This window comes from Melitaea cinxia, chromosome 23 (assembly GCF_905220565.1).
Source record: "Melitaea cinxia chromosome 23, ilMelCinx1.1, whole genome shotgun sequence".
In the NCBI taxonomy this organism is placed as follows: Eukaryota; Metazoa; Arthropoda; class Insecta; order Lepidoptera; family Nymphalidae; genus Melitaea; species Melitaea cinxia.
This window is the reverse complement of record NC_059416.1, coordinates 3,587,764-3,613,838: the sequence shown is the minus strand read 5'-3', so window position 1 is coordinate 3,613,838 and position 26,075 is coordinate 3,587,764. Positions and strand designations below refer to the sequence as shown.

General features: G+C 32.7%; 1 protein-coding gene across 1 annotated transcript; it reads left to right on the top strand.

Moving 5' to 3' along the window:
• Nucleotides 1–225: 225 nt before the first annotated feature.
• On the top strand, nt 226–13,540 carry LOC123664944 (facilitated trehalose transporter Tret1-like). Its single transcript, XM_045599310.1, has 7 exons — nt 226–280; nt 8,851–9,006; nt 10,268–10,470; nt 10,810–10,996; nt 11,197–11,582; nt 11,956–12,070; nt 13,138–13,540. Exons 1-7 carry the CDS (start codon nt 226–228, stop codon nt 13,461–13,463), a joined length of 1,428 nt encoding a protein of 475 aa, XP_045455266.1. The 3' UTR covers nt 13,464–13,540.
• The last annotated feature ends 12,535 nt before the right edge of the window (nt 13,541–26,075 follow it).

Below are 26,075 nucleotides of genomic sequence, written 5' to 3'. Positions count from 1 at the left end.
AACCACGGAGTAGTATAATAGTATTTCTATGGGCTGTGGTTGAAACATATAAAACTCGTTTGTAAAATATTTAAATTAAAAAAAAAATTGATTATAATTTTCAGTCCGGAAATTGAAGTTATGAAAATATTGTAAATGAATGAGTTTTTAATAAATAAAATATATATATATATAAAATAAAATCTGTGATATTTGTGCCAGTGTTAAATAGAAAATAAATTCAAAATGAAAATTAACATTTCTTCAGCCGTGATCAGACAGTATGCTCTTGTTTTTACCGGTAATATACTTATGTTTTATTTTTATTTTAGCAATTTTATGTTATATATCTGTTTAATAAATAATTTTAGGTTTTGCATATTAATTGTATTTAAAAACGCTAAAATGACAACTAAACAACTAAATATAGATTTTGAAAAAAAAATTAGAACAAACATGCAGCAGGTATGTTCAGATTACATGATCAGGTAACGTAACCAAATGGTTTCAAAGGGAATGTCCCTTTATTTCTAACCTATTCGCCTACATGTCCTATGCCCAGAAATTCTATCGTTGATACTGTAAAAGTTAGACACCATAATTAAAAAAATATTTTCATAAGAATTATATAAAAAACAAATCATGTTTTTTCAAGGTTTTAGTTCGACATCAATAATTATTTAGTTTGAATACTGTGCGGTGGCAATTTTCTTTTTACATCTACATCACGACGAAATTTTGTTGATACTAGATCAAGCAGGTAACGAGACGTATGCGATGGAAACAATGGGTTTTTCATATCAACATTCATGTAACATAAAAATTTGCACGTGAGATTGTTGTAATTAAACAGACCAACTGAGATGACACTTAAGAGTCATATCGTGATGTTTTACAGCCTATGACTAAAATTACATAGTTTTTCTAGTTCAAAATGTACCTGTAAAATATACCAGTCCTGAGATTGGTGCGCCCAAAGATTCAAGCTTTGTAACTTTACCATAATAAAAATAAAGGATATGAAAGTAACAAAAGAACTGCACTTAGAAAAAAATATTTAAAATTTTATAATTAAATAATAATAAAAAAAACTAGCAATAATATTATTTACAAAAAAAAAATAAGCAAAAAATATAGATTCATAGAAGTCCATATTTCAGTTCACACGGTTGTTTTCACAATAAAACAAAACATAAATAGAATAAGCATTTATTTAAGTTATTAGGTATAAAAAATATTACAAAACTTCATTCAACAATTTATAACCCAAGGGTCCGTGAGGGCCAGCCCTTCGTCATTTTATAAAAGCTGACATTTTCTCAGTGGATGCTCCCAACACAAGTTGAAGCAATGGCCAAATATGAAGTCATAGTTACTTTGGCAGATACCAGGTATCGAAGGCGTATAAAATTACTTCGTATTCGTACCCACGGCCAACCTAAATGTTTGTCTAGGTCAGGATTGGAGCTATCAAAACTGACCGGCTACATCCATTTTTTTATACCACTAGGTCGACAAACAAGCATACGGCTCACCTGATGGTAAGAGATTACCGTAGCTTATAGACGCCTGCAATACCAGAAGCATCGCAAGCGCGTTGCCGACCCAACCCCTAATCGCCTCCAGGAGCTCTGGTCACCTTACTCACCAACAGGAACACAATACTGCTTGAAAACAGTATTATTTAGCTGTAATCTTTTCTAAGGTCGAGGTACTACTCCAGTCGGGCTGCTCCATAGTTTGAGCAGGAAATTCCTGCTATGCCCTAAAATCCATGGTCTATTATCATTTTCGACGTGACATTTTCGAAACAAAAATATCAAGACTTCTAGAAAACTCAGTATAACAATTAGCTGCGTCAGTAATTAACAACAAAGTATTTTTTATTAGTAACTAAATATAAGCTGTCTTTTGAATTATAGACATTAGATGTGCAATTAAATCTGTGATGATGGATTATAGCGTCTCTCCCTATAATAATGGTTCATACGATGAAGTCAATTTTATGAATTGGCTACCTCACTATATCTATCTATGTACATATATTTATAATTTATAGACGAGTACTGTAAATAATATGTAGTTTAAATAAATATTTTTCATACTTTATTACTTATGTTATCAATATTTTCTCGATTAATAGGGTTTTTCTGTAAGAGATCAATATTAGTAATATGTCGCTTTGCCCTTTTTTTTAAATCGAATTTTGTTATTTCCTTTAATGTAATTTTAAATGTAAACATTATAAATAAATAAATAAACAAAAAGTGTAAAAACAAAAGTTGTAGATCGTTTTGCTGCCTACAACTTTGCCAAGGAATTTTTTTTCCATAGAACTTGTAGTTTAGCCGGAAATCGAGATAAACCGTTTTTCAACCCTAAACCCTCAATTCCCACCACTTCCCGAACGCAGATCCCCCTTATTTTATTTTTCCTATCATTTTTGTTGTATTCTCTTCCTTTTTCGATGAATTTCATCCTACTATAATTTTTTGCACTTTTTACCATTTTTTTAAGCTTAAAGCAAACAAGCAGGTCTATTAGTAAAACACTTCAAAATGTTACAGTGTTATAAAGTACATTATATAAATATTATCAATAAAAATAAATTATAACGCTTTTTTCAAATTAAATAAATAAATAAATCCTGTCATTAGCATGTATAAATTTAAAAAAGTTTAATTTTCAATCTAATAGCATTTATATAATTAGGTACATATAAATAATTTCAGTTTATTTTCAAAGAAGTAACTGTGGAATTTCTTGCCGATATTCTGCAGAACCTACATACCGAATTCGATGGTAACTTCGCTTTATTTATCTACTTCAGCCTATCGCAGTCCACTGCTGAACATAGGCCTCCACAAGTTCGCGCCAAAAATGGCGTGAACTCATGTGTTTTGCCCATAGTCACCACGCTGGGCAGGCTGGTTGGTGACCGCAGGGCTGGCTTTGTCGCACCGAAGAGGCCGAAGAAGCCAGCAGGTGGAAAGGTCCAAGGTGGAAGTGGAACTGTGTTATCCCTTAGTCACCTCTTAGGATACCCACGGGAAGAGAGGGGGTGGCTATATTCTATATTGCCGTAACCACACAGCTTAATAAGCAGATTGCTTATCTATACTAATACTATAAAGCTGAAGGGTTTGTTTGTTTTATTTGAACGCGCTAATCTCAGAAACTACTGGTCCGATTTGAAAATTTCTTTTAGTTTTAGATAGCCCATTTATCCAGGAAGGCTATAGACTATATATCATGACGCTAAGCCCAATAGGAGCGAAGCACCAATGAAGAATGTTTCAAAATCTTTAGTGTATTTATCTTATACTATTAAACGAGCAATTCTTGTATATATATATATATATATAGAATCTGGATCTCGGAAACGGCTCCAACGATTTTCATAAAATTTAGTATACAGGGGGTTTCGGGGGAGATAAATCTATCTAGCTAGGATTCACTTTCAGAAAATGTCGTTTTATCCCTGTTTTTAGGGAGTGAAAAAAATATCGTTAGAATACGAAGGTAAATTTCGCATTTGTTAACTTAGTTACAATAGCTCGGTGGGAAATCGGCCAGTCGGGATCAACCGAGAAGATCATGGTTCAAATCCCCATGTCCCTGATCAATTTTTTTTTCTTTTTCTTTTTCTAATTGCACTCGTTATTTTTTATTTAAATAGGCTGTTCTTATTTTTTATTATTATGTCGGTAAAATCGAAACATATTATTCATATTTTATCATTATTATTTTTTTATTTCTATTTTTTATTATTGTCGGTAAAAAAAATATTATTCATATTTTATAAATAATGTAATTTATATTTAAATATAATTTTCAGAAAAAAACACGATTTGTTGGAGCGCCTGTCAGTTTTTGAGAAGCAATTACTCTCAATCTTGTAATTGTGTGTGATACGCGTTGGCGCAACGGTTACACCATGGATTGCACCTGTTGCGCTGGCGGTTGCGAGTTCGATCCCCGCACGTGACAAACATTTGTATTGGCCATACAGATGTTTGCCGTGGTCTGGGTGTTTGTGCAGTCCTTGTGGGTCTCCCCACCGTGCCTTGGAGAGCACGTTAAGCCGTCGGCCCCGGTTTTTATCATGTACACCTGATAGCGATCGTTACGCTTAGTAGGGAATATATCCGCCAACCCGCATTGGAGCAGCGTGGTGGATTAAGCTCTGATCCTTCTCCTACATGAGGAAAGAGGCCTATGCCCAGTAGTGGGATATTACAGGCTGAAACGTTGTAATTGTGTATTTTGTATCAATTTTTAATTTATCGTCATTTTTTATTTTTATTTTGCGTTAATTAATTATTAATAATTGTGTTTGCAGGCAAACGAAAAAAAAAACCGACTTCAATTATATCGACAAGTAATACAACGTAGATGTACGAAAAAATAGTCAAGAAATACGCATTATCAAAGATTACTCCTAAAGTTTTAATCAGATCTCGATGAAATATGACCACATGATAAACATCGGCTTTCGATTAAGTTAAAAATCATCAAAATCAGTACACCCAGTAGTATGTTAAGTATTATGTAGTTAATGTAAAGTTATGCGGATTTTCGAGAGTTTCCCTCGATTTCTCTAGAATCCCATCATCAGATTCTGGTGTCCTTATCATGCTACCACACCAGGGATATCTCCTTTCCACCAAAAAAAGAATTATTAAAATCTTTTCATAAACGACGAAGTTATCCCCGAACATACATTAAAATATATATATATACTAGCGACCCGCTCCGGCTTCGCACGGGTATAAAATATAATTATAGCCTATGTCATTCACTGAAAAATGATTAAAATCGATCCAGTAGTTATGATTTATTCATTACTGCCCGTGGCCCGCACGCGTCAACTTTAGAGTAAAAGCCGGCCGGAACCGCCGCAAACGCTACGTATCGCAATTTTTCAATCTATAATATCTTCAAAAATATTCATTTAAATCATATGCTGTAAAGGATCATAAAGATCTATATTAAATCAACAATGTATTTAAGGTATTTAATTAGATAAGGATTAATGCTGCATTGGTTAAAATCGCTTTGAAAATTAGCCATTATTTGTCGTAAAAAGTAAATGACAAAAAAATGTTATTGTGGAATATCCATAAGAGATAGACATATACCACAGCGGAGCTTTCTGTAGAACTTTTCAATGTGTATAATACTTAGTACATTATTTTGATAAATCTCGTAGGGTTCAGGCTGCGTTTGCAATGTAAGCGTAAAAAATGTAATTATTTACGACATCACATTAGAAACCTCAAAAATAACAGTATTTCTCCACTATTTAATGGATCTTATTATACATATAAACATTCCTCTTCAATCACTCTATCACCTCATTTCTTAATTTTACAGGAGAGGACTTTTAATTATTTTTTCGCATTTATTTCCTCATTTCTGGATTACTATTTATAGTAGGTTTGAAATCTTTATAAAATTAATAGTTTACTTTCTTTGCTATAGTTTAAAAATCTTATATTAAATTATCAAAAAGTCCTAATAAAAGACATAACAAAAAAAGTGTCCTGAATTGTGACTTTGTTGCACGGAAGGTGGGATATATATATATATATATATTGAGTTTCCTTAAGCCGAATTGAGTAACCTCCTCCTTTTTTGAAGTCGGTTAAAAAAGATTTCATCCAAACCGGCAGCGAATCATTTTAACTCTCTCTTTTACTACTAATCCTTCACGATTTACTAAAAATACCGAGCTGGGCTCGGTCACCCAGGTACTTATATATTAGTATAATTATTAATAATTAATATTTGTTTAACTTCAATTTCGCATTATTATTTAATTATCCTTTTTACTATTGCCGCCAAAATGGGAAAACGAATGGTGGTCCTGAAAACCAGTGTCAGGACTTTTAGTCCTGAGAATAGCTGAGGTCCCACCTTTTTGTGAGACACACTGTTGCCGCGCTACTGTCTTCTTTTATTTTATCTTTTAGTCTATTTTTTATTTTATTTTATTTTGTTTTTAAAGTACTCACATATTGTATTAGACTTAAGACTTTGATTGTAATGCCTGCCTCTGACGTTATATGTATATGCATATATTGTGTATGTTAGGAACAGTGTGTTTTACAAATAAAGTTATTATTATTATTATTATAAAATCGGGCTTTTTTTCCTTTTGAGAGCTTCCGTTGCGTGCGCTGCATAAACGGTTACAGTTTCGCAAAAATCATCTATGACAGAATTGTTCCCCTTTAAAAGTTCTACGCGGACAAAGTCGCTGACAGAAGCTAGTAATTAATAAATATCTTTAGCACGTTTGTTTGTTACTAAGATAGGCAAATTACAGACTTTGTTATAGTTAACAGCTGATCGATAGAGCTTTATTTTTTTAAAATACGTATAAACTTAAATAACTATGAACAGAATCGGCCCTGAGCGACATTAATTATAATAAGACAGTGATTCGATGACTGAAGTCATCATAAAAATGGTACTAACAATCAATTTTATAAAAATGTAACAAAAAATTCATTGCCACATTATTATTTTACACACTTACATGTTCGAGATAAATAATAATGACAAAAATTACACGTATTTTTTGTACATGATTGGCTTGTTACTTCTGTTCGTGGTAATTTTGACGTAATAGAAGTAGCAACAGCTTAATATGCGATGTTTAGTTATTTTTTTTTATCCATAGTTACTTGTGTTTGAGTATTTATCTGTTTAACATATCTTTTATTTAAAATATATTTTATATATTAATCAAAAAATAGAATTATAGGTATATTATTAGCTGTACCTACTCATAATGTTGTAAAAAGATTTATTGGTGATTTATATTAGTTTACAATAGGAAAATTGTCTAATCAGCATCATAACAAATCAGCTTAAAAATGCGTTATAATTTATTTAGATGCATTTTAAAATAATAATAATAATAATTATTATTATTATTATTATTATAAATATATGTATCTATTATATATTACGACACCCATGGGAAGAGAGGGGGTGGCTATATTTTTTACTGCCGTAGCCACACAGCTAACGTAACATAAAAAGGTAATATAGAAATCGAATATTCGAGAACTTTTTCATATGAATTTTTCGAAGTATCATCTTAGTCATGTAATAAGAAAATAGAATCCACTGAATTAAGCGCATAACTCGAGAGTGGCTCGACCAATGCGGCTAATATATTTTTTCGTGTTTTTCTTAAGTCCAACGGAAGATATTTTACAAAAAAAAAAATTAAAAAAAAATCGTTACTATCAAATTTTGACAGAACGAAGTATGTCCGAGCAGCTAGTAATTAAAAAAAAACTATAAGTCGTGAAACAGCTTTGGCTACATCTTCCCATTCCCACTTTGCATAAACTTTGCCCACGGGCTAGTCCAACGTAAACGTCCAGACTACAAACACACTATAAAGTCTAAACAAAAATTTCTTGAGTGGTGATCTAATATTGATGAATAATTGACTAGCCCGTTGGCGCAGTTTGTAGTGACCCTGCTTTCTGCTCCGAGGGTTGTGGGTTCGATTCCCACTCCGAGTCTGGGTGTAATATAAATATTTATTTATATATTTATATATGTTTTATTTATAAGTATGTTTATCAAAAAAAAATATGTAGCTATATACCAGTCGGCTGTTACCTATAACACAAGCATGCTTACTTTAGGAACAGACGACCGTGTTGTGTATTGTGTAAAAAAAAAAATTCTATCGGCTAATCGCTAACGTCACAGTAAATAACGTCCTCGTCGAAAATATGCAAATATATTCGAAATGCAAAATCATAATGTTTTTTTAAATGGCTAGTTAAATCTTAAATCTGTTTGGCCTCCAAAAACGAGAGACAAATTTTATTTAATGTATGTTAATATTATTCAAAGAGCTAACTCGAAGCTGTTACCAATAGTTTACTGAATAATATTTATCAAATATACTAGTTACGTGTATATTAATCAATACATAAAATAAATAGTACTATTTTATCTAGATTTTAATGTAGGTAACCTTGTTTTTCATTCATCTTTTGTAGTACAATGTCTCTAGCTATACCCGTGTGAATAATTAGCACTAAATGGGTACCTGTAATAATTAGCACTTTACAAAATTACAAAAAAGTATTATTATACGTGACTTGTTTGTAATTAAACAATAATAATTTGCTCGCAAACGAAAAAAAACCGACTTCAATTACATCGATAAGTAATACAACGTAGATCGACGAAAAAATCAAATATTAAATATTGTTATCAAAGATTACTCAAAAATTAGTTAACAGATTTCGATGAAATTTAAATATGACCACACGATAAGCATCAACTTTCGATTAAATTAAAAATGATCAAAATCGGTACACCCTGTAAAAAGTTTTCGGATTTTCGAGAGTTTCCCTCGATTTCTCTGGGATCCCATCATCAGGTTCTGGTTTTCTTATCATGGTACCAAACTAAAAATATCCCCTTTCCAACAAAAAAAGAATTATCAAAATCGGTACATCTAGTAAAAAGTTATGCGGTATAATACGACGTAGGTCGACGAAAAAAGCGTCAAGTAAAAACGCATTATTCAATATAACTCGAAAAGTAGTAGTTAGATTTCAAATAAATTTAAATGAGACCAAATGACACACACCACCTTTCGATCAAAAGAAAATTTGTCGAAATCGCTCCACCCAGTCAAAAGTTCTGAAGTAACATACATAAAAAAAATTATACAGTCGAATTAAGAACCTCCTCTTTTTTGGAAATCGGTTAAAAAAGTAAACGAAATAGCCTGGAAAAAAGTAAAATATTAAAACAATATAACATAAAAAAGTGAAAACAAAGTAAACACATATAAATACACGGAAATTTTATTCTTATTTTCAGTTAATCTCGCCGTTCTCTCGACTGGTATGAGCTTGTCCTGGCCATCACCAGTTCTTGTGAAACTACAGAATTCTACTGAGACACCTCTACCAGAACCCGTCACAGATGAAGAGGGATCATGGATCGTTTCTGCTGGATTCCTATGTTGCTTAATTTGTAAGTCTCCTATAAAAATATTTTATTGCACTTACTAACTATATTTTTCGATACAGACATTTTCAGCATTATTTCGACTGAACTGCTTCTAATTTTATATAGTAAAAAGTGATTGATTTTATACATGATTTCCATATTACCTGTAAAGTCTTGAGTTGAAGTCGAGTAGACGATAAGACGCTTACAAAAACATCCGGGACATAAAATACATGTGTCGTTCCATAGCTTAATTGGCTAGAGCGCCGACACGGTCAGTCGGAGACGCGGTTTCGAACCCCACTGGAGCGGTCAATTTTTGTTTTATTTATTTATTTATTTATATGATATTCAAAAATGTTTAGAATTCCTAATGTGTGGATAACACAAAAATAAAATCGTACATATTAAAAATAGCATGGTGTCGTCTCCTGTCAAAGATTTTCATTGTAATATGAAACTTTGAATAGTTACGGGTCTCTGTAAAGAACTCACTATAGACAGCGCTACGGTTCGCTTAAACCGAAAATAAAAATCATCATATCAAAAATTTCGCTCTAGCGGGTACATCGTTCCATAGCTTAATTGGCTAGAGCGCCGACACGGTCAGTCGGAGACGCGGGTTCGAACCCCGCTGGAGCGGTCAATTTTTGATATGATATTCAAAATTGTTTAGAATTCCTAATGTGTGGGTAACACAAAAATAAAATCGTACATATAAAGCATCTAGACTTAGGAATAAGTATTCAAACAATATTCACATCGATAATTAATTTAGAAAATTGCCATGACAGTCGATAAAGGCCAGAACTTGTAACGTAGACACAGAATTTGTAACGTACAATGTAACTATAACCTTTTAGATATATACACAGAGGTCAATGCAATCGGCTCGGCTACCAGACGACATTTGCTGGTCACTAACTAATTTCATTTATCTCTGGGGCGTTCTTTCTTCATACTTAAAGAAAATCATTGATTAGAAACGATTACGCTAATAAAATATATGCGAAATGAACTCCCAATAACCCCCTTCACAGATTTTCCAGCTTCGAATTGTCGAAATTTTAAAGTGGTTATTATTTTTGTAAAAGTAATGCTACCACCGATTCGGAATGTAGATTCTGCAGAGAAGAATCGGCAAGAAACTCCGCAGTTACTCTTTTGAAATAGTTCGCATAAATTACCACAATTAGAAGAATTATTTTAAAATTTATAACTTTTTAATTCATTATCATAAAATTTTAATATTGAAAAACTATTTGTAAACTTTTTTTTATTTTAGCAAATATTTTCGGCGGTATGCTGCTAGATGTTATCGGTAGAAAGTACTGCATCTTGTTGGCTATGGTTCCGAAGTTACTAATGTCGTTCATACTCATATTCGCTAACAGAGTATGGATGTTCATATTTTGTAGAGCAGTTATGTTGATGACAGATTCATTAGTGTTCATCGTCGTTCCTGTTTATGCTTCTGAAATTGCTTGTGTAAGTATAGCTTTCAAAATAGTAGTAATTAGAGATAGCAGTAGTTAGACCTCCCTTTGTAGTTGTTTTGATTTTACCACCCCTTTTTAAATTATCAGTTAAGAAATGACCAGTAAGTCTCTAATAGACTGCAAGTTCTGTGTCATCTTTTAAAATACGCGATCTGGTTCTAGGTGATATCTTCATCTCCCGACATCTTTTGCTTTCGGACAGGATTTCTTCGAGTTCTTTCCCTTACTGCTTTGACAGTGTTTATGGCTAGACTATGTATACAATATTTAAATCTATACTTTACTTAAATACGATTTTATTTCAAAAAACGAATGTTTTTATTTCCAGAAAGACAATCGCGGTGCGTTAGGCACGTTTCTTCAAATATTCTCGTCACTCGGTATTGTAGTAACACTAGGAGTGGGACCCTTTCTATCGTACACCACCTATAACGTGTTGTTAACGGCAACGATAGCTGTATGCACTATACCCTTAATTTTTCTACCGGATACGCCTTTCCATCTATATGCTAAAGGTGGGTTATATAAATTCCAAAAACTTTTATATGCATAATTACAAAGATATAATCCGATAAAAACTTCTTCAGTGCGGTAAAAAGTTATTCTTTAAATACTGTCTGTTATAAAATAAAACTTGTTGTAGATAGTTAAAGTGGGAATTTGGTATTCTAACGAGGGAAGATCGTTTTCTATAAAAATGAATTTAATGTTACAGGTCGCATCGATGACGCTATGAAAGTGTTATCTTCAATAAGAGGATCAGAAGAAAAAGCCAAACAAGAGATGGAAGAATACAGATCTAGTAAAAATAATGAAGAAAAGGTTGCCAAAGTGGCGTTATTCAAAAATCAAATGTTTTGGAAATCCGTATCCTTAGGAATTTTAGTAGTAGGAGGAGCACAGCTCACGGGAACTAATGCTGTGCAATTTTATTTACAAACTATTTTAGAGTCTACACAAACTAGCGTTAAGCCTGAAATTGCGTCCGTTATTATTGGCATAATTCAAATTTTGGCTAGCTTTTTCACAACTCCGAGTACTACTTGGTTCAATAGGAAGACGATATTGTTAACATCTCTTGCGGGAATATCCTTTGGTATGGTAAGTTAAGTAATCTATTTTGGGTTTACAATAAAAGTTACTTTTTTACCTATCATCTATTACATACTTGTTATCCATCAATTTATGCAAAATTTAGAAATCACCAGACAAAAAAAAATTGCCGAATACCCTATGGGTATCTATAGGATAAAACTTGGTTGGGGGTCGATAAACACTCACAACAAAGACACAAATGCTCAGACAAGTACAAACTATACAGCCATCAAAGCTGTGCTATCACTTGTAACTTTGACAGTTCCAATACTGCCGTCTAAATCCAGTCTTGAAATTCAAACTTGAGCTAATATTAGGATATTTAGAGGAATAATATCAAAATGTAATAATAATAATAATTTTGTACTTTATTTTCCAGTTGGGACTCGGTACATTTTTCAAGACAATCGAAACAGAAGGCTACAAAATTACCGGCTTTATGAACTACTTACCAATTATATCACTGATACTGATCAAATTCTGTTACAGTGCTGGTAAGTTCTGCAGTGTATTGAAATATCCCATAAACATCCTGCTAGTATCTAAGACGTCATCTCTGACGTGGTATAGAATTATTGTCAAAAATCCGTCCGAAATATGCAGCTGACATTTTACTTTACTGCTGAATACTACTAAATAATAAATTTAGTGCTACAATATTTAATTTTTTGCAATATACTGTGTGGCTACGGCATTAAAGAATATAGCCTCTCTTTCCGTGGGTGTCGTAAGAGGCGACTAAGGGATAGTTCTTACTTCACTGTTCCACTGCCACCTTGGAACTTATAAAGTCGACCGATGGCAGGATAACCGTCCAACTGCTGGCTTTGACATACACACACCGAAGACGGACAGCAGCGTCTTCAGTGCGACAAAAACCGGCCCTGCGGTCACCAACCCGTCTGCCCAGCGTGGTGACTATGGGCAACACACATGAGTTCACGCCATTTTTGACGCGAACTTGTGAAGGACTATGTCCAGCAGTGGATTGCAATAGGCTGAAATGATGATGATGATGATGAATACTTAATAGCGCTAGCCCAAAGTTGAGCCAAGTTATAGTGAGATCAGGATCTGTCTATGTACTGTAGCTCATTTAGGTAATTAATTTATTATTTTAAGTTAAACAGCTCTTTTTTGATCTTATTGACTATCTTGGAGAGCATAAAGGCTTCGTCCTGTGGATTACAAGATTTTGGCTGTTCCGTTTTTTTGTAGTTTAAATATAGCCTATATTTATTCAGTAATAACGTAGCATTCTACTGGTAATAGAATTTTCAAAATTGGTCCTGGCCTTTTTGAGTTTATCCAATATCTACATAAAAACAAATCAAATATTTCCTCTGTATATGTTAGTGTAAATAGTATAGATGACTTATTGGTTTTTTGCGCGTTATACACAGATCATTTTTGTTGTTGATAAAGTTTGTCGTTGTTTTTGTTTAAGTGCAATAAAGAATATATATCTTCAACTAAATTACGGTTTAGAATACTAATTATTCGTTATGCATTTCGTTTCCTATTTAGAATTATTAATCCAAAAACTTTTTTTTTTCAACAGGTATCGGTTCGTTGTTATGGGTGGTAGTAACAGAAATTTTCGAGGGACCAGCTAGGGCATTAGGTTTTTCTATAAGCCTTAATTCATCATCTTTACTTGTATTTATAACAACCAAATATTTAGCAACAATGATTTCAACGGTAGGACCAGCTGCAACATACTGGTTCTTTAGTTGTATGTGTGTATTAGTTGGAACTTTAATATACATTTTATTACCTGAAACTAAAGGCAAGACGTTTGGTGAAATCCAGGAGGCATTGGGTGTCAAAAAAGTGGTCGTTGAAGATAAAACTGCTGATGGAAAAAAGGAAAAGAGTAACGTGTAATTTACATCATCATAGAAAATTATAGTTTAACACAAAAGGTTACGAAAAATAAACATTTTTCGTTTCGTTTTTGTAGATTAAAACAAAAAAGCTCCCGAAATTGGATTTAATGTGTCTCCGAAATTTATAACTGTTTTAATGTCTGGATTTATTTTTTGTCTCGAAGGAACATATTTTATGTACAAAGATCCGCCCAACAGTGCCATTATATGCATTCTATATTTACCTTTATACAAATATATGGCTGGAGATATGAAAACTGGATCTTAAACGGAGCTAAAAAAATACATTTTTAATATTTCCATGAGTTTCTTAAATGTTGTTACCTACATTAATTTAAAACTCGATTTGATACTTAAAATAAGAGCACTCTATAATAATTTAATTAAGTATTCGAAAAAAAAAAGACTTTCTAGGAAATACTTTTAATACCTACTTTTATAAATATATCAACCGTAGATATTTTTTGTTAGACGCAAATATAGAAATGGTGTTTTTTTTTATAGAAGATAGAGGAAAATAGGCCCTGCTTCTCTTTTTCTTATTTGTTGTTCGTTTTCCAAACTTTAATGGGTTCAATAATCTCTGTGACATTTTTGAAGTGAAACTTTTTTAGGCGCATGAGGGTAATTTTTTTACGGATGAAACGTCACGAAGATTTCCAACGTTTTGATGTGCAACTTTTTTAATTATGATATCGCCTACTTCGTCCGGTACAGGCGTCACTAGCCTCGTGTCCTACTTCACCTTAATTTTCAATTAGTTTTTATTTATTTATTTTTTCAAATAGTTTGTCAAAGAAGTTTGACTTCTGACATGTTTACTTTGTACACACTCACTTTTTTTTATACTGCAACGTAAAACTTTCTTAATAAACTCAGCTTCATTTTTGTATGTTAGACAATATACATTTGAGTAAACGTGATAAAGAAAAAAAAAAACAGTATTCTTTTAACTAATAAAAAATGTTTCTTATGCTATTGTTTGTTTGTTCATTATTACAATGGCAATATTAGCTAGAGATGTCGTGAATGGTGATTTGGCCAATTGCCAAATATTCGGCTACGCTCTCGGACGAAGTGACGAATAATCGGCGACCGAATATTTGGCAGATGTGTGCATTTCGTTCGTGTCAATGGCGGACATATTACAAGTGGTGATCAAAGATCGCAAAAAGTATCTAATACTGAAATCTTGCATGTCTTCTTGCAGTGGTATTAGTCTCGTCAACAAGTCCAAAAACGTTTTCAGTAGACTTCAAGCTCCTAAAAATGTGAGCCACAGCTCATTGGTCCAGAATGACGTCTAGAAAAACGGGTTGGAAGGATTTTCTAGCATGCAAAAATTGCAAAAGTTTTGAACAAAATATTTTAGGAGGTTATATCTATGCAACACGTTTTTGAATTTGTTAACTAACTACCTACTAAATCGTTATTGAGAGACCACTTTCGGGTACTATTTGAAGAAAAGAGCGATTGTTTCCTATAAAAAAATGCTAAAAAAATTGTGTTCATTAATTAAGACGTACCTACTACTGGTGGATTTTAATACGTCAATTATAAAAGTTAACTCTGACCCGTAAGCTTGGTTTTATTTTGATCACACTATTAATGTAAAATTAAGTATACTTGTAATGTACAAATATACATTTGACGTAATATGTTAAATGAAAATTGTATATTATTGTAATAAATAAATAAAAATACGATAACTGTGTGAAAGGCTCAATTAGTTTACAAAATGTATTTATAAAATAAAATCGTATTATTCTTAATAAACAAAATCACAAATTTTTGGATTTCAAGACAGCCTATTACTTATTAATAGACATAGTTAACCCTATTAATGCTATGATACCACATAAAGCTAAAATACATAAGCTATGTACAGCTACCCGACAGAGCTCTGCGCTCGATTTACCTAAACCAAAGCGAAAGGTTGTTCATAACGCCATCTATTGGGTCATAACAATAGACATTGGGCGAAAACAAAATTACAATCACTATCCCCCCCTCCCCCTCCATAAAACTTTATAAAAATTTTCAAGAGTCAGCGTGCACCAGAAAGCGATGAGTTTACTAAATATCATCAGGTTATCGCGTAGTAAGAATTTTGTGAATGACCTTCTACAATATCTTGCATTATAATTCAAATTAGCGCAGTTTTATAATATTTATGTTAAATTGTTTGTGGAATACTGCAGCGCACGCTACCTCAAATTGAATCTAGATGACGAATGAACTCGAGAACAGATATGAAATATTCCATTCTACCTCAAAAACATTCACATTCGTCAATTTTACAAATCTGCGGTTTTACTGGCATCATGCTCCTTTTACTAAAGCGTTGGTGGTGGCAGTACTACTGTTTCGTAAGTATATCTGTTTCCTAGCTACTGTAACTACTTTTTGTCACAACCAGCTGCGGTCTCCTGTACGTATTTTCCTTCCATATAAAATGTGAAGCTATAACGAATTCGATTTCAAAATTAAATAAATGACGAATTCGATTTCAAAATTAAATATTTCGAAATAGGTAAGGCTATTCTTGTTAGCCTTACATTAAACTTAAAAATATTATAAACTTTACCATCGTTTGAGAAAAGTATAATATTTCATGTTAAGAAAAAATTACCTAAATAACGGTTCGTGAAATAAGCGAATCCTGTCTATTGTATATAGAACGTTTAGTATTTCGTTTAAAATATAATATAGCCAAATTTATTACGGTTTGACTCTAAATGACTTTTGTCTAGCCCGTTGGCGCAGTTTGTACTGACCCTGCTTTCTGCTCCGAGGGTTGTGGATTCGATTCCCACCCCGAGTCTGGGTGTAATATAAATATTTATTTATATATTTATATATGTATTATTTATAAGTATGTTTATCGAAAAAAATATATATGTAGCTATATACTAGTCGGCTGTTACCTATAACACAAGCATTAAGTTGCTTACTTTGGGAACGTGTGTGTATTGTGTAAATATGTATTTATTTATTTATAAATTAAAAAAAAAAAAAAAAAATGACGTCAGACGATTTGCCTAGCCGTGTGTACTGAAGCTCAATATTGTAGTAGCATAATTGTGACTTGTCAATAAAGATAAAAGATGCAGGTGTTGTATCACTGATATTGGTTTTGAAACCCAACCCATCTATCTTTAGGTCGCGAGCTTCAGAAAAACCAGATCATTGAATTAAACAAAGTATAACAACAACTTTAACTAAGAAACGCAACAGTGAAAATATGCTTCTAATATTTTTTTTAACATTTTTTTGTTTCTAACATTTTCCCCTTGAAGTGCAACAACCAGCCCCTGAAACAGGACTGACAGGTCTAATTTTTTATTTATTTTTGTCTAATCGAATCAATTGGTACACAAAGCTTATTTTAAACTAGCATCCCGCCCCGGCTTCCCACAGGTATTTAGCAAAAACCTCAAAAAAAATTCCCCTATTAAAAAATGCAATATATAATGCATATATATATATATATATATATATGTATGTATATATACACCCCTATCTCTCCGCCGATAGTGTAGCTTTCCAACAGTGACAGAATTTTTAAATCGGTTCACTAGTTTCGGACCCTTTTCAATGTAAACAAACAAACAATCCAATCTTTCCTCTCTATAATATTGGTATATATTAAAATATCTACTGAATAATTTACTCAATCAAAGAAATCAATGTTCAGATACAACAAACAAATAAAAATATATGATACTTTATAATATTGGTATATCAAAACTAGCCCCACCCATTATTTCGTTTGTTTCTAACTCTATAAATCTATAATTAATCATTTTGTTTATCATATTATCAAATATATTAGAACAAAACAAATATTCAAGTATATGATATGGATAAGATAGTGAAGCTATTGGGGGCGTCAAATTCCAAGTATCTATAGGTAGAGGAACACCGGGCAAGATGGGGTACTTAAGGTTTAAAGCTCCAGAAATCATAGGGGTTCATGTTTTCATAATCATATTTATTCTTAATCAGGCTTGTAGTTATCAATCTTACATATTAAATTAAATCAGGAACATAGAACCATAGCATTATTAATAATATAACAAAATGTAGAATATGACATATCACCCCATTATGCCCGATAGGTCGGGTAAGATGGGGTGGGCCTAATGGGCAAGATGGGGGTATATCCATTCTCTTGACTATTCAGGAGTGCAGAACTCGCAAATGAATGTTGCTTCGGCATTATTATCATCCACCCCTGCACAGCCACAATGTGGCCATTTACCACAAGAAGAATAAGCAATCCAACCTTTCTTGGAGTCAAAATGTAGCCTGTACAATATAGGCATGGAGTGTTTTCGGTTTCAACTCTTCAGAAGACGATTGTCTAACACGTTTCTTTGGATTAAATTTCTTTGTGGCTTTAGTTTTGAAATAGTGTTTGTTTATTTTTCCTTGTTCTATTTTTGCTCCTTTTTTCTCTCTCTGATTTCCTAGTTTTGCTTTTTTAACTTTTCTGTCACTTTTTTTTTTTGATAAATTCTTGTAACTTAACTCTGATGACTTCTGTTTATAGGGTGAAGAGGTTATGATAGCAGTTTTACCGTGTCTTTTGGTCACTCTTAATGTCTTCTTGGTCACTGGAAGAGGCATTAGTTGCTTTGGGCTGACCAAAGCAAAGTGAAAGCTGAACTTACTTTTATCTTGCATTAAATTAGACCAATAAGAACATCTAGGGGAAGGACTCAAATTTAAATCTGTGTTAACTTCAGTTGTACTAGTTGTCACTACTGTTGAAGTAGCAGGATCTGTAACAACAACTGCAGTGCTCGTTGGTGTTGTTTTAAGAGGCGCTGCCACAGTACCTACAGTTAAAAACCTGCTTTCTATATCTAGTAAATAATCTACCAGCTCATGCTCTTCTTTTTGCGAGGAACTGGTGCCCAAAGGTAACCTTTTCTCAATTTTATTTTCGTTTTCACGAGCCTTTTTTACCTTTCATTCCAATGTAGACTAGGAAAGATTTTACAGTCAACATATATCCCATTTCTTGCTTCAAAACAACTTCTATCGCCTTTTTTATTGTCCTGGCCATTTTCCTCTTTCTGAGTTTCTTTTAGAAACATATATGACTTTTTTTAATATAAACCATCCTAAAACAATATTTAAAAAAATATGAATAATCAAAACCGTATCAGGCAAGATAAGGTACCTGGTACCCCGTCTTTCCCGTTGATCTGTTTTAAAAGGAATATTCAAACAAAAGAAAATTGAATAATGTTTCATAACAAAACAAGTTATTACCTGTTACTGCAGTGTACTGTAGATAGGATTAACCGAGGTGCCGCTTAAAATTCACCAAATACAAGTTTCATGCACTACGAAACGTATATATAAGAAATTTCGACGATAACAAAAACAAATGACTAACCACCGTGTTAGTACTCGTGTGACTAAGAGCCATCATCATGGCGTCATGGCAGCCAGTAGAGAGATGGTAGAACGAACGTAATTGATCAATTCAAATCACCTAAAAGGCCTGATGCCCCATCTTGCCCACCACCCCGTCTTGCCCGGTGTTGATATATATATATATATATATATATATATATATACTGTATATACCCATATACTGATATATAAAATAATAAAAAGTTTCTGTTTAGTATTTTCGTCTAATTATAAAAGTAAGCTTATATTTAAAACTATTCTCATATATACCAATATAATTGTTATATAGTTTATATTACCGAAAAGTGACATAGTCAAGGACAGTGTTTCCCAAAGTAGGCGATAACGCCCACTTGTGGGCGTTGCAGTACTAAAGACGGGGTAAGAGACCTAGTGCTGTGTGGCTACGGCACTAAAGAATTTAGCCACCCCCTCTCTTCCCGTGGGTGTCGTAAGAGGCGACTAAGGGATAACAAGGTTCCACAACCACCTTGGAACTTAAGAAGCCGACCGATGGCGGGATAACCATCAAACTGCTGGCTTTGAAATACACAGGCCGAAGACGGGCAGCAGCGTCTTCGGTGCGACAAAGCCAGTACTGCGGTCACCAACCCGCCTGCCCAGCGTGGTAACTATGGGCAAAACACATGAGTTCACGTTATTTTTGACGTAAGCTTGTGGAGGCCTATGTCCAGCAGTGGACTGTATAGGCTGTAATGATGATGATGATGATGAAGAGACCTAGAAAAAAAAACAGTGGCGTTGTGTAGAGGCTTGGGGGGCGATTTTTCATTTAATCTATAAGGACTCTCGACTACAACTTGTGAACATCAACTAATATTCATTAAAAGATTGTTCAAAGGGACACTATAAAATAATTTATTCTTTTAGTGGGTAGTAGACAACATAAGTTTGGGAACCCCTGGTCTACGATATTATTCTACAGTATAGTAATCTGTAGGGTCTAAATGAGGATAAGTTTGGAACACGCTTGCCTAAAAATACTTACCTAGTTCCCTACCTACCTTCCTACCTAGTAGTAGTTAGTAGTAAGTTTTACGGTAGGGGTTTAAACACATTAGTGTTAAATGTTGACACAGTTGCACTGCAACTGTTCAAAATGCGTCACTATTACATGGCAAAACGCAGAAGAACAAGAAACTTATAACATTCCTGAATATATGTATACTTTCAAAATACGTCCGGTAAAAATCTAAATATTTATACAGTTGCAAGTACAGAGTAACACGTAGATATACAGAATTATACTAGCTACTTATAATCTCAATCAAAAAAAGATTTCTAGACTCACGCTAGTAAAATAACAGGAATAAATTAATTTAATAAATAAAAACACACAAAAATATTACATAATTATATTTAATTTAAATATAATCTTTCTGCTAATACTAATCATCGTCGCCGCAGTTGTCACAGCAGTCGACACCACACATCTTCAATAAATGTACACACAGAGTCACACAGAGCAAGCATCTTAATATCTTGCAACAGGGTCCACAATCGCAGGCACACATTTTAATGCAATAGAATCACAAAGCAAAATACGTTATTTTATTTCTAATCTACTAATTGTAGGTCCTTCTTAAAATGTAAACGGATTTTAACGGTCTTACACAGTCGTTAACAATTGACAATTGTGACGCACTTCGCGCTCGAATGACTAGCACAAGTACACTTAGAAATATTTTACCTTGAAAATAAAAAAGTATAAAATGTTTAAGGTAGGTACGTCGGTTGCTGTCGGTATTTTAGTTTCGAATGAATGCAATAAGATATGGATCGATATTTGTTTTACTTTTATCAGTACAGATAAGATTTATATAGTTACAGGTATATTTCCGTTGATATAGTTAAAATCATTTTAGATTGTTGCTGTAATATTTATGACAAATTCGAAAAAAAAAATCTGTAACTAATATTTTACCAAATTATTTCTACTTATTTACGTTTTTATTTTTACTATAGAGATTGTATTGTTGTTTTACTTTATTTTTGTTGGTTTCGTTTGGTAGTCTTTTTTTATTATTATAGCAATGCTGAAAAACGTTACTCAAACGAATTTAATAAAAAATCTAATAAACCCTCGTGGAAATATTTGTTTTACAAAAATCTTTAAAGACCTTCATAACTCTGGTTAAGACTTAAAAGGACAATATATATCTTAATAACTCTGTAAAATAAATACTTCCCCTAGGGAATATATTGTTTCTATTATATGTTGCACTAACAATGTAAATTAAACGATGAAAAATATTGAGAAAATTAAAAAAAATCCTTCGAATTCTACCTTTTAAGAACAAAGTTCTCTTTAAGTTAAGGCCCGCTCAGGACGGTCTAAGATATTCAAACAAAGATTATAACTAAGTAGTTAATACAATCAAACTGATAAGGTAACAAGAATTAACTATTTTGTATTTTATACATACATATATATAACAATCATAATTGAGACATCGGTTGGATTAGAATTTATTTATTCTTCTTCTTCCTCGTTCCCTCAATGATGAGGATCGCGACCACGAATGATATGTCTCCATTGAAGGCGATCGTAAGCAGCATGTATTGCACGGTGTAAGCTGCCTCCCACTGTATTCTTGATGACATCAGACCATCTTGCTGGTGTCCTCCCTTTGGCTCGTTTCCCTTCAACTTGACCCAATATTATAAGTTTCTTGAGAGTATGCTCATAATGTGCCCGAAGAAGGTAATGGCCCGCTCCATACAGGTCGTTGATAGTCGCTTGGTGATATTGAGCTCTTGTAAAATTGACTCGTTCGTCATCATGGCAGTCCAAGAGATTCGGATACCAAATTTATATATAGATCTTAGTAAGACAACAATATCAACGACGGAATTAGGAATTCACTAGAATATTTTAATGTTTCTTACTCGTATATTTAAGGACACTTACCACCTATCGGGTGTGCGATCGTTACTCATGATAAAATATTATCCGCAAGACCGAATCAGCGTGGTACCGTAAAACATGGCAATTTTGCCCTAAAAATCAAAATATTTTTGCATTAGTTGAGTTATTTTGGAAAACGCAAATATATTTAATATTGTGTTTGTACCATACCATACTATATGTTCATGTTTCGATATTTATTACTTAAAATATCCTGAAAAATGTATGCGTGTTGGTAAAAAATACAATTATAAGTGTTGAGCAAAAAATCATACGTTCTTGGCAACTTTGCCAACTTGAAATATTTCTAAAATTACAAACCGTATCATTATTTTAAAAATAGCTAAATATAAATACAGGGCAATGTAGTAAAGTATCAAATTATGAGATCAATAAACATATTTGTTGTTATTCAAAATTGAGTGGGCAAAGTCAAAAAGCCCTCTAGAACATTTCACCTATGATAATGATCAATGTTCAAGGGCTGTCACCATTGAATAAATGCCACATTTAATTAAACACTTTTTAAATTTTAAGCATTTTTTAAATTGCAAAACTTTTTAATGTGGAATATTTTATTGATGAAAATGTAACAGAGGTAAATAATATAGGTAAGTTATGATTTAAAAAAAAAAACACTTTACAAGGTACGAATCAGATATATATAATTATAATTAAATAGTGTCATGGTAATAAATATTTATACTTATATTTATTTAATACGTCTTTAATTATTATTTTAATTTGTGTATTTTGACAATAGTTATTTTATATTAATTTATTTAATGCTATATATAAGTAGCTCTAGGAACAAAAGTTACAATTGAGATCGAATTAACTACGAGTAGATAACGATAACTGAGATAATTTTGGTTTAGACTTATAATTAACTAACTTTACATACGATCACAAAATAATTTTCAATGTGCGAAGACAGTCACGCGAGAAATTTGAAAGAAATAGTAGTTTTATGGATTTTTCACACAAAATACATTCGAGATGTACTTTCACATTTTGCGACATTACTTTAAGACACTGTAATTTAGTACCTATAGTCCTATACATTGATTTTGGCTTAACGTTAACATAATTAAAAGAATAGTCTCAAACACAAATCTTGACGACTTTTCTAGTACAAAATTTTTGTTTAAATTTTATGATTTAATAGAAAATAAAAGCCATGAATATATAGGAAATATACTATTATTATAGCCTATTTACTAACTTTCTATTTCTATATAATACATTATTAATGTCGCTTCACCGCATTGTCAACGTCTCCACTCACTTTTCTTAAACCGCATCCGCTGCCAGCTTCGCGAGTACATCCTCAATAACGTAAGCATCCCTATTATGGATCGGCATTTTGAGGCTGTGCTTGAGGATCTGTTTTCGGTTTGCCTCCACGCCTTTTTGACGAAGTGACAGATCGCGTCACCCTTGTCGTCGGTGTAGTAGACACAGGTGTTTGTGTGTCTAGTTACTGCAACAACCGCCTGTGAGACACAGTCATGGATTCGGAGCTTCTCCACCCTCGTCTGGACAACAATGATTTTTTCACTCGTCTGTCCCTGCGCCTCGTGGATTGTCATGATTCTCGACCTCTCCCCGGCAACGTATCCCCGACTCATCAACGCCTTCTTCTCCTTTTGAGTGAAAGACAGGTACAGGGTCTGGTCCTGTTCTGCTGGGATTCGGGAGTCGATGAATACTTTCATGCGCAGGGAGTGGATGATCGGGCTCGAGCTGTAGATTCTATCGTACTGATGGCGAAAGCAACGTCTTTTGGGTTTCCATTAGTGCACACACATACTAAATGCTAACGAGGACACACCTATACTAGCGCATAATAGTTCAAAGTACCTAACGAATAAAATCGCACAAACGTCAAATCTGCGTGGAGATTTTACTAATGATTGTCGGTATTTTCAAAATCGAATATCTTTTTTCCCCCGCAAGCTACAAAATTGCTCCCATATAACAAAAAGATATATTTTTAAAGACCTTTCTTATGGTACCAATTTAAATTTGCTACAAGGTGGGTACGTTTTGTTCCGTGTTCTTTAAAAATTAGTTACAGGAGACAACCCTACGGGAAAAAATTTGGTGGGCAATGTCGTCAACAATGCTTCAAAATCGTGCATGTGACTTTGCCCACCAACGTATTTTACGATTTCATAAGATTTATTGTGTATAATTTTAATGTATATTAATCATTTCATATATACTAACGGTGACAAAAAAATTATTTACCTGCTGTAACTGCAACTATTACTTTTTGGCAAAGTTTTTGTACTAGTTTTTGTCCGCGAAAAAACACTACCAACTTGTATAAGTTCTTATAGGCAACTGAAGTAACATCGGTGATATTACATCACTTAATGTTGTAAGAAAAATAATTAAGTTTCTATCACAGATATAAAAATACTTCAAACTACAGACAATTTAGCTATGTGTCGAGTTTTTCAAAAAATTCCCAACTGGGCAAAGTCAACGCTTAAGGGCAAAGTTGCCATGTTTTAGGTATATTAAGCTCCAACCCTTATCATATACCGAACTGAGGAATTTGGCCAGAAGTGCGCACTTACACGCCAATTTAGTTTATACAATGAAGACTATTAGAATAAGACAGAAAGAATAATATGCAATCAAAACAATTTAGGAATCATATTGCTGTCCACTGTTGCAACAATTACAATCACAGTTCAATTCAACGCCACACAAGTGCAGGGCGTAAGCGATCAAAGTGAAGCAAAATATGCATCGCAGACTACCACAGAAGTTACAACAACACATCGTCTAGGTATATTAATATAAATGAAGTAGTTCGAATTTTATTTAAATGTCCATATATTCTTAAGAAATTAAAAACTAATAAAAATTATTAAACTTGGAACTGAAAAACCAGTTTTATTTAAATTTCTTTTAGAATTAGTTGATGCCGTTGTCTTTATGTAGATTCTTTTTTTAACTTATCGTACATCCGGATCTTCTGGATAAAAAATTAGTGAATTTTGTAGTTGTTGCGCTTAGTGACGCAGCGAAAGCAGAAGCGATTTCAAGAAATTAGAATCGTGTGAACAGGCGGCCACGTAATTATATGGACAGAAAAATAATCTTCATTTCCTGCTTAAAAATTTTGCTGAAAATGTTTAAACGTTTATAAGATAAAATATTTATAAAATAAATAAATACGACCTATTCAAACTGCGTTACAAAAACGTGAATTTGATGTGATAAGGATCAAGTAAATGTTTTTAATTAATATCTTTGAAAATAGACAGATAAGGAACCTCAGAAGCACCTTATCGACGATGAGTAATATAAAATATACTAATAATACTTTTTTTTACGTACTTTTTGATAATATTTGATAGAAGTAACTATGCTTACTCATTATCAGCTTTCGCTCAGAGATGTAGGTATGAGTTACGTCCTTTCTGTAATTTAAACTGATACTTCATTGCTTATATCTTATCGTCACTTCGGTTTTTATAAAACGTATTTCTATATACATATAAAGCTTACATTAGATAGCCATACCCCAAAATGGTTTTACTTTAAATTACTATTTCATAATTTAAACAAAACTTTTATTCATTGGACTCAGTAAATCGTCGTTTTTTGTGTCAAATATGTTCCTATGTTTTATGTATTTTAGGTATGTAATACGTATACAACGAATAAACTTGGAATTTCAAATCTAGGAAGATTTAATAAACATTCTATTAAATAAAATTACGAACCACAAATACTGTATATTAAAAATATCATTCAAAAATTCTCATCAATCGTCCTCGACGCTGTCGCAGCACTCATCACACCCGCAGAGGTGCAGACACCAAATACAACAAGAAACGCAGCAAACAACGCGCAGACAGCGCCAACACCAATCGCAGCAGCAACACATCACAAATTTTTATTGAATAATATTCACATTTATAAAACATGTTCTTCCGTGTATCGACATTTTATGGTTGAAATCCATTTTCTTAAAAATATATCGTTCTTTAATGTAAAAGAATTATTTAATACTTCTTGGTTAACAATTGGCTTTCAAATAAATTTTTTAAGTAATTGAAATCTACTAAAGTTTTTTTCTATATTTTCTATATGAATGACAATAATATGTCTAGAATGACAAAAAGTATGTTTTCAAAACTAGACAATGACAGAATTATACGATGTGCACAATATTATGCTATCAAAATTGCATGTCAAACATAAATAGAAGTCCCTTTATTCTCTTTT

What these genes read in the sequence shown, in the direction of transcription:
- LOC123664944 (XM_045599310.1), top strand. Translation starts at nt 226, where the DNA reads ATGAAAATTAACATTTCTTCAGCCGTGATCAGACAGTATGCTCTTGTT. An exon ending in GTATGCTCTTGTTTTTACCG is followed by an intron (nt 281 to 8,850) that starts GTAATATACTTA and finishes TCTTATTTTCAG; the next exon opens with TTAATCTCGCCGTTCTCTCG. An exon ending in TTTCCATCTATATGCTAAAG is followed by an intron (nt 10,997 to 11,196) that starts GTGGGTTATATA and finishes TTAATGTTACAG; the next exon opens with GTCGCATCGATGACGCTATG.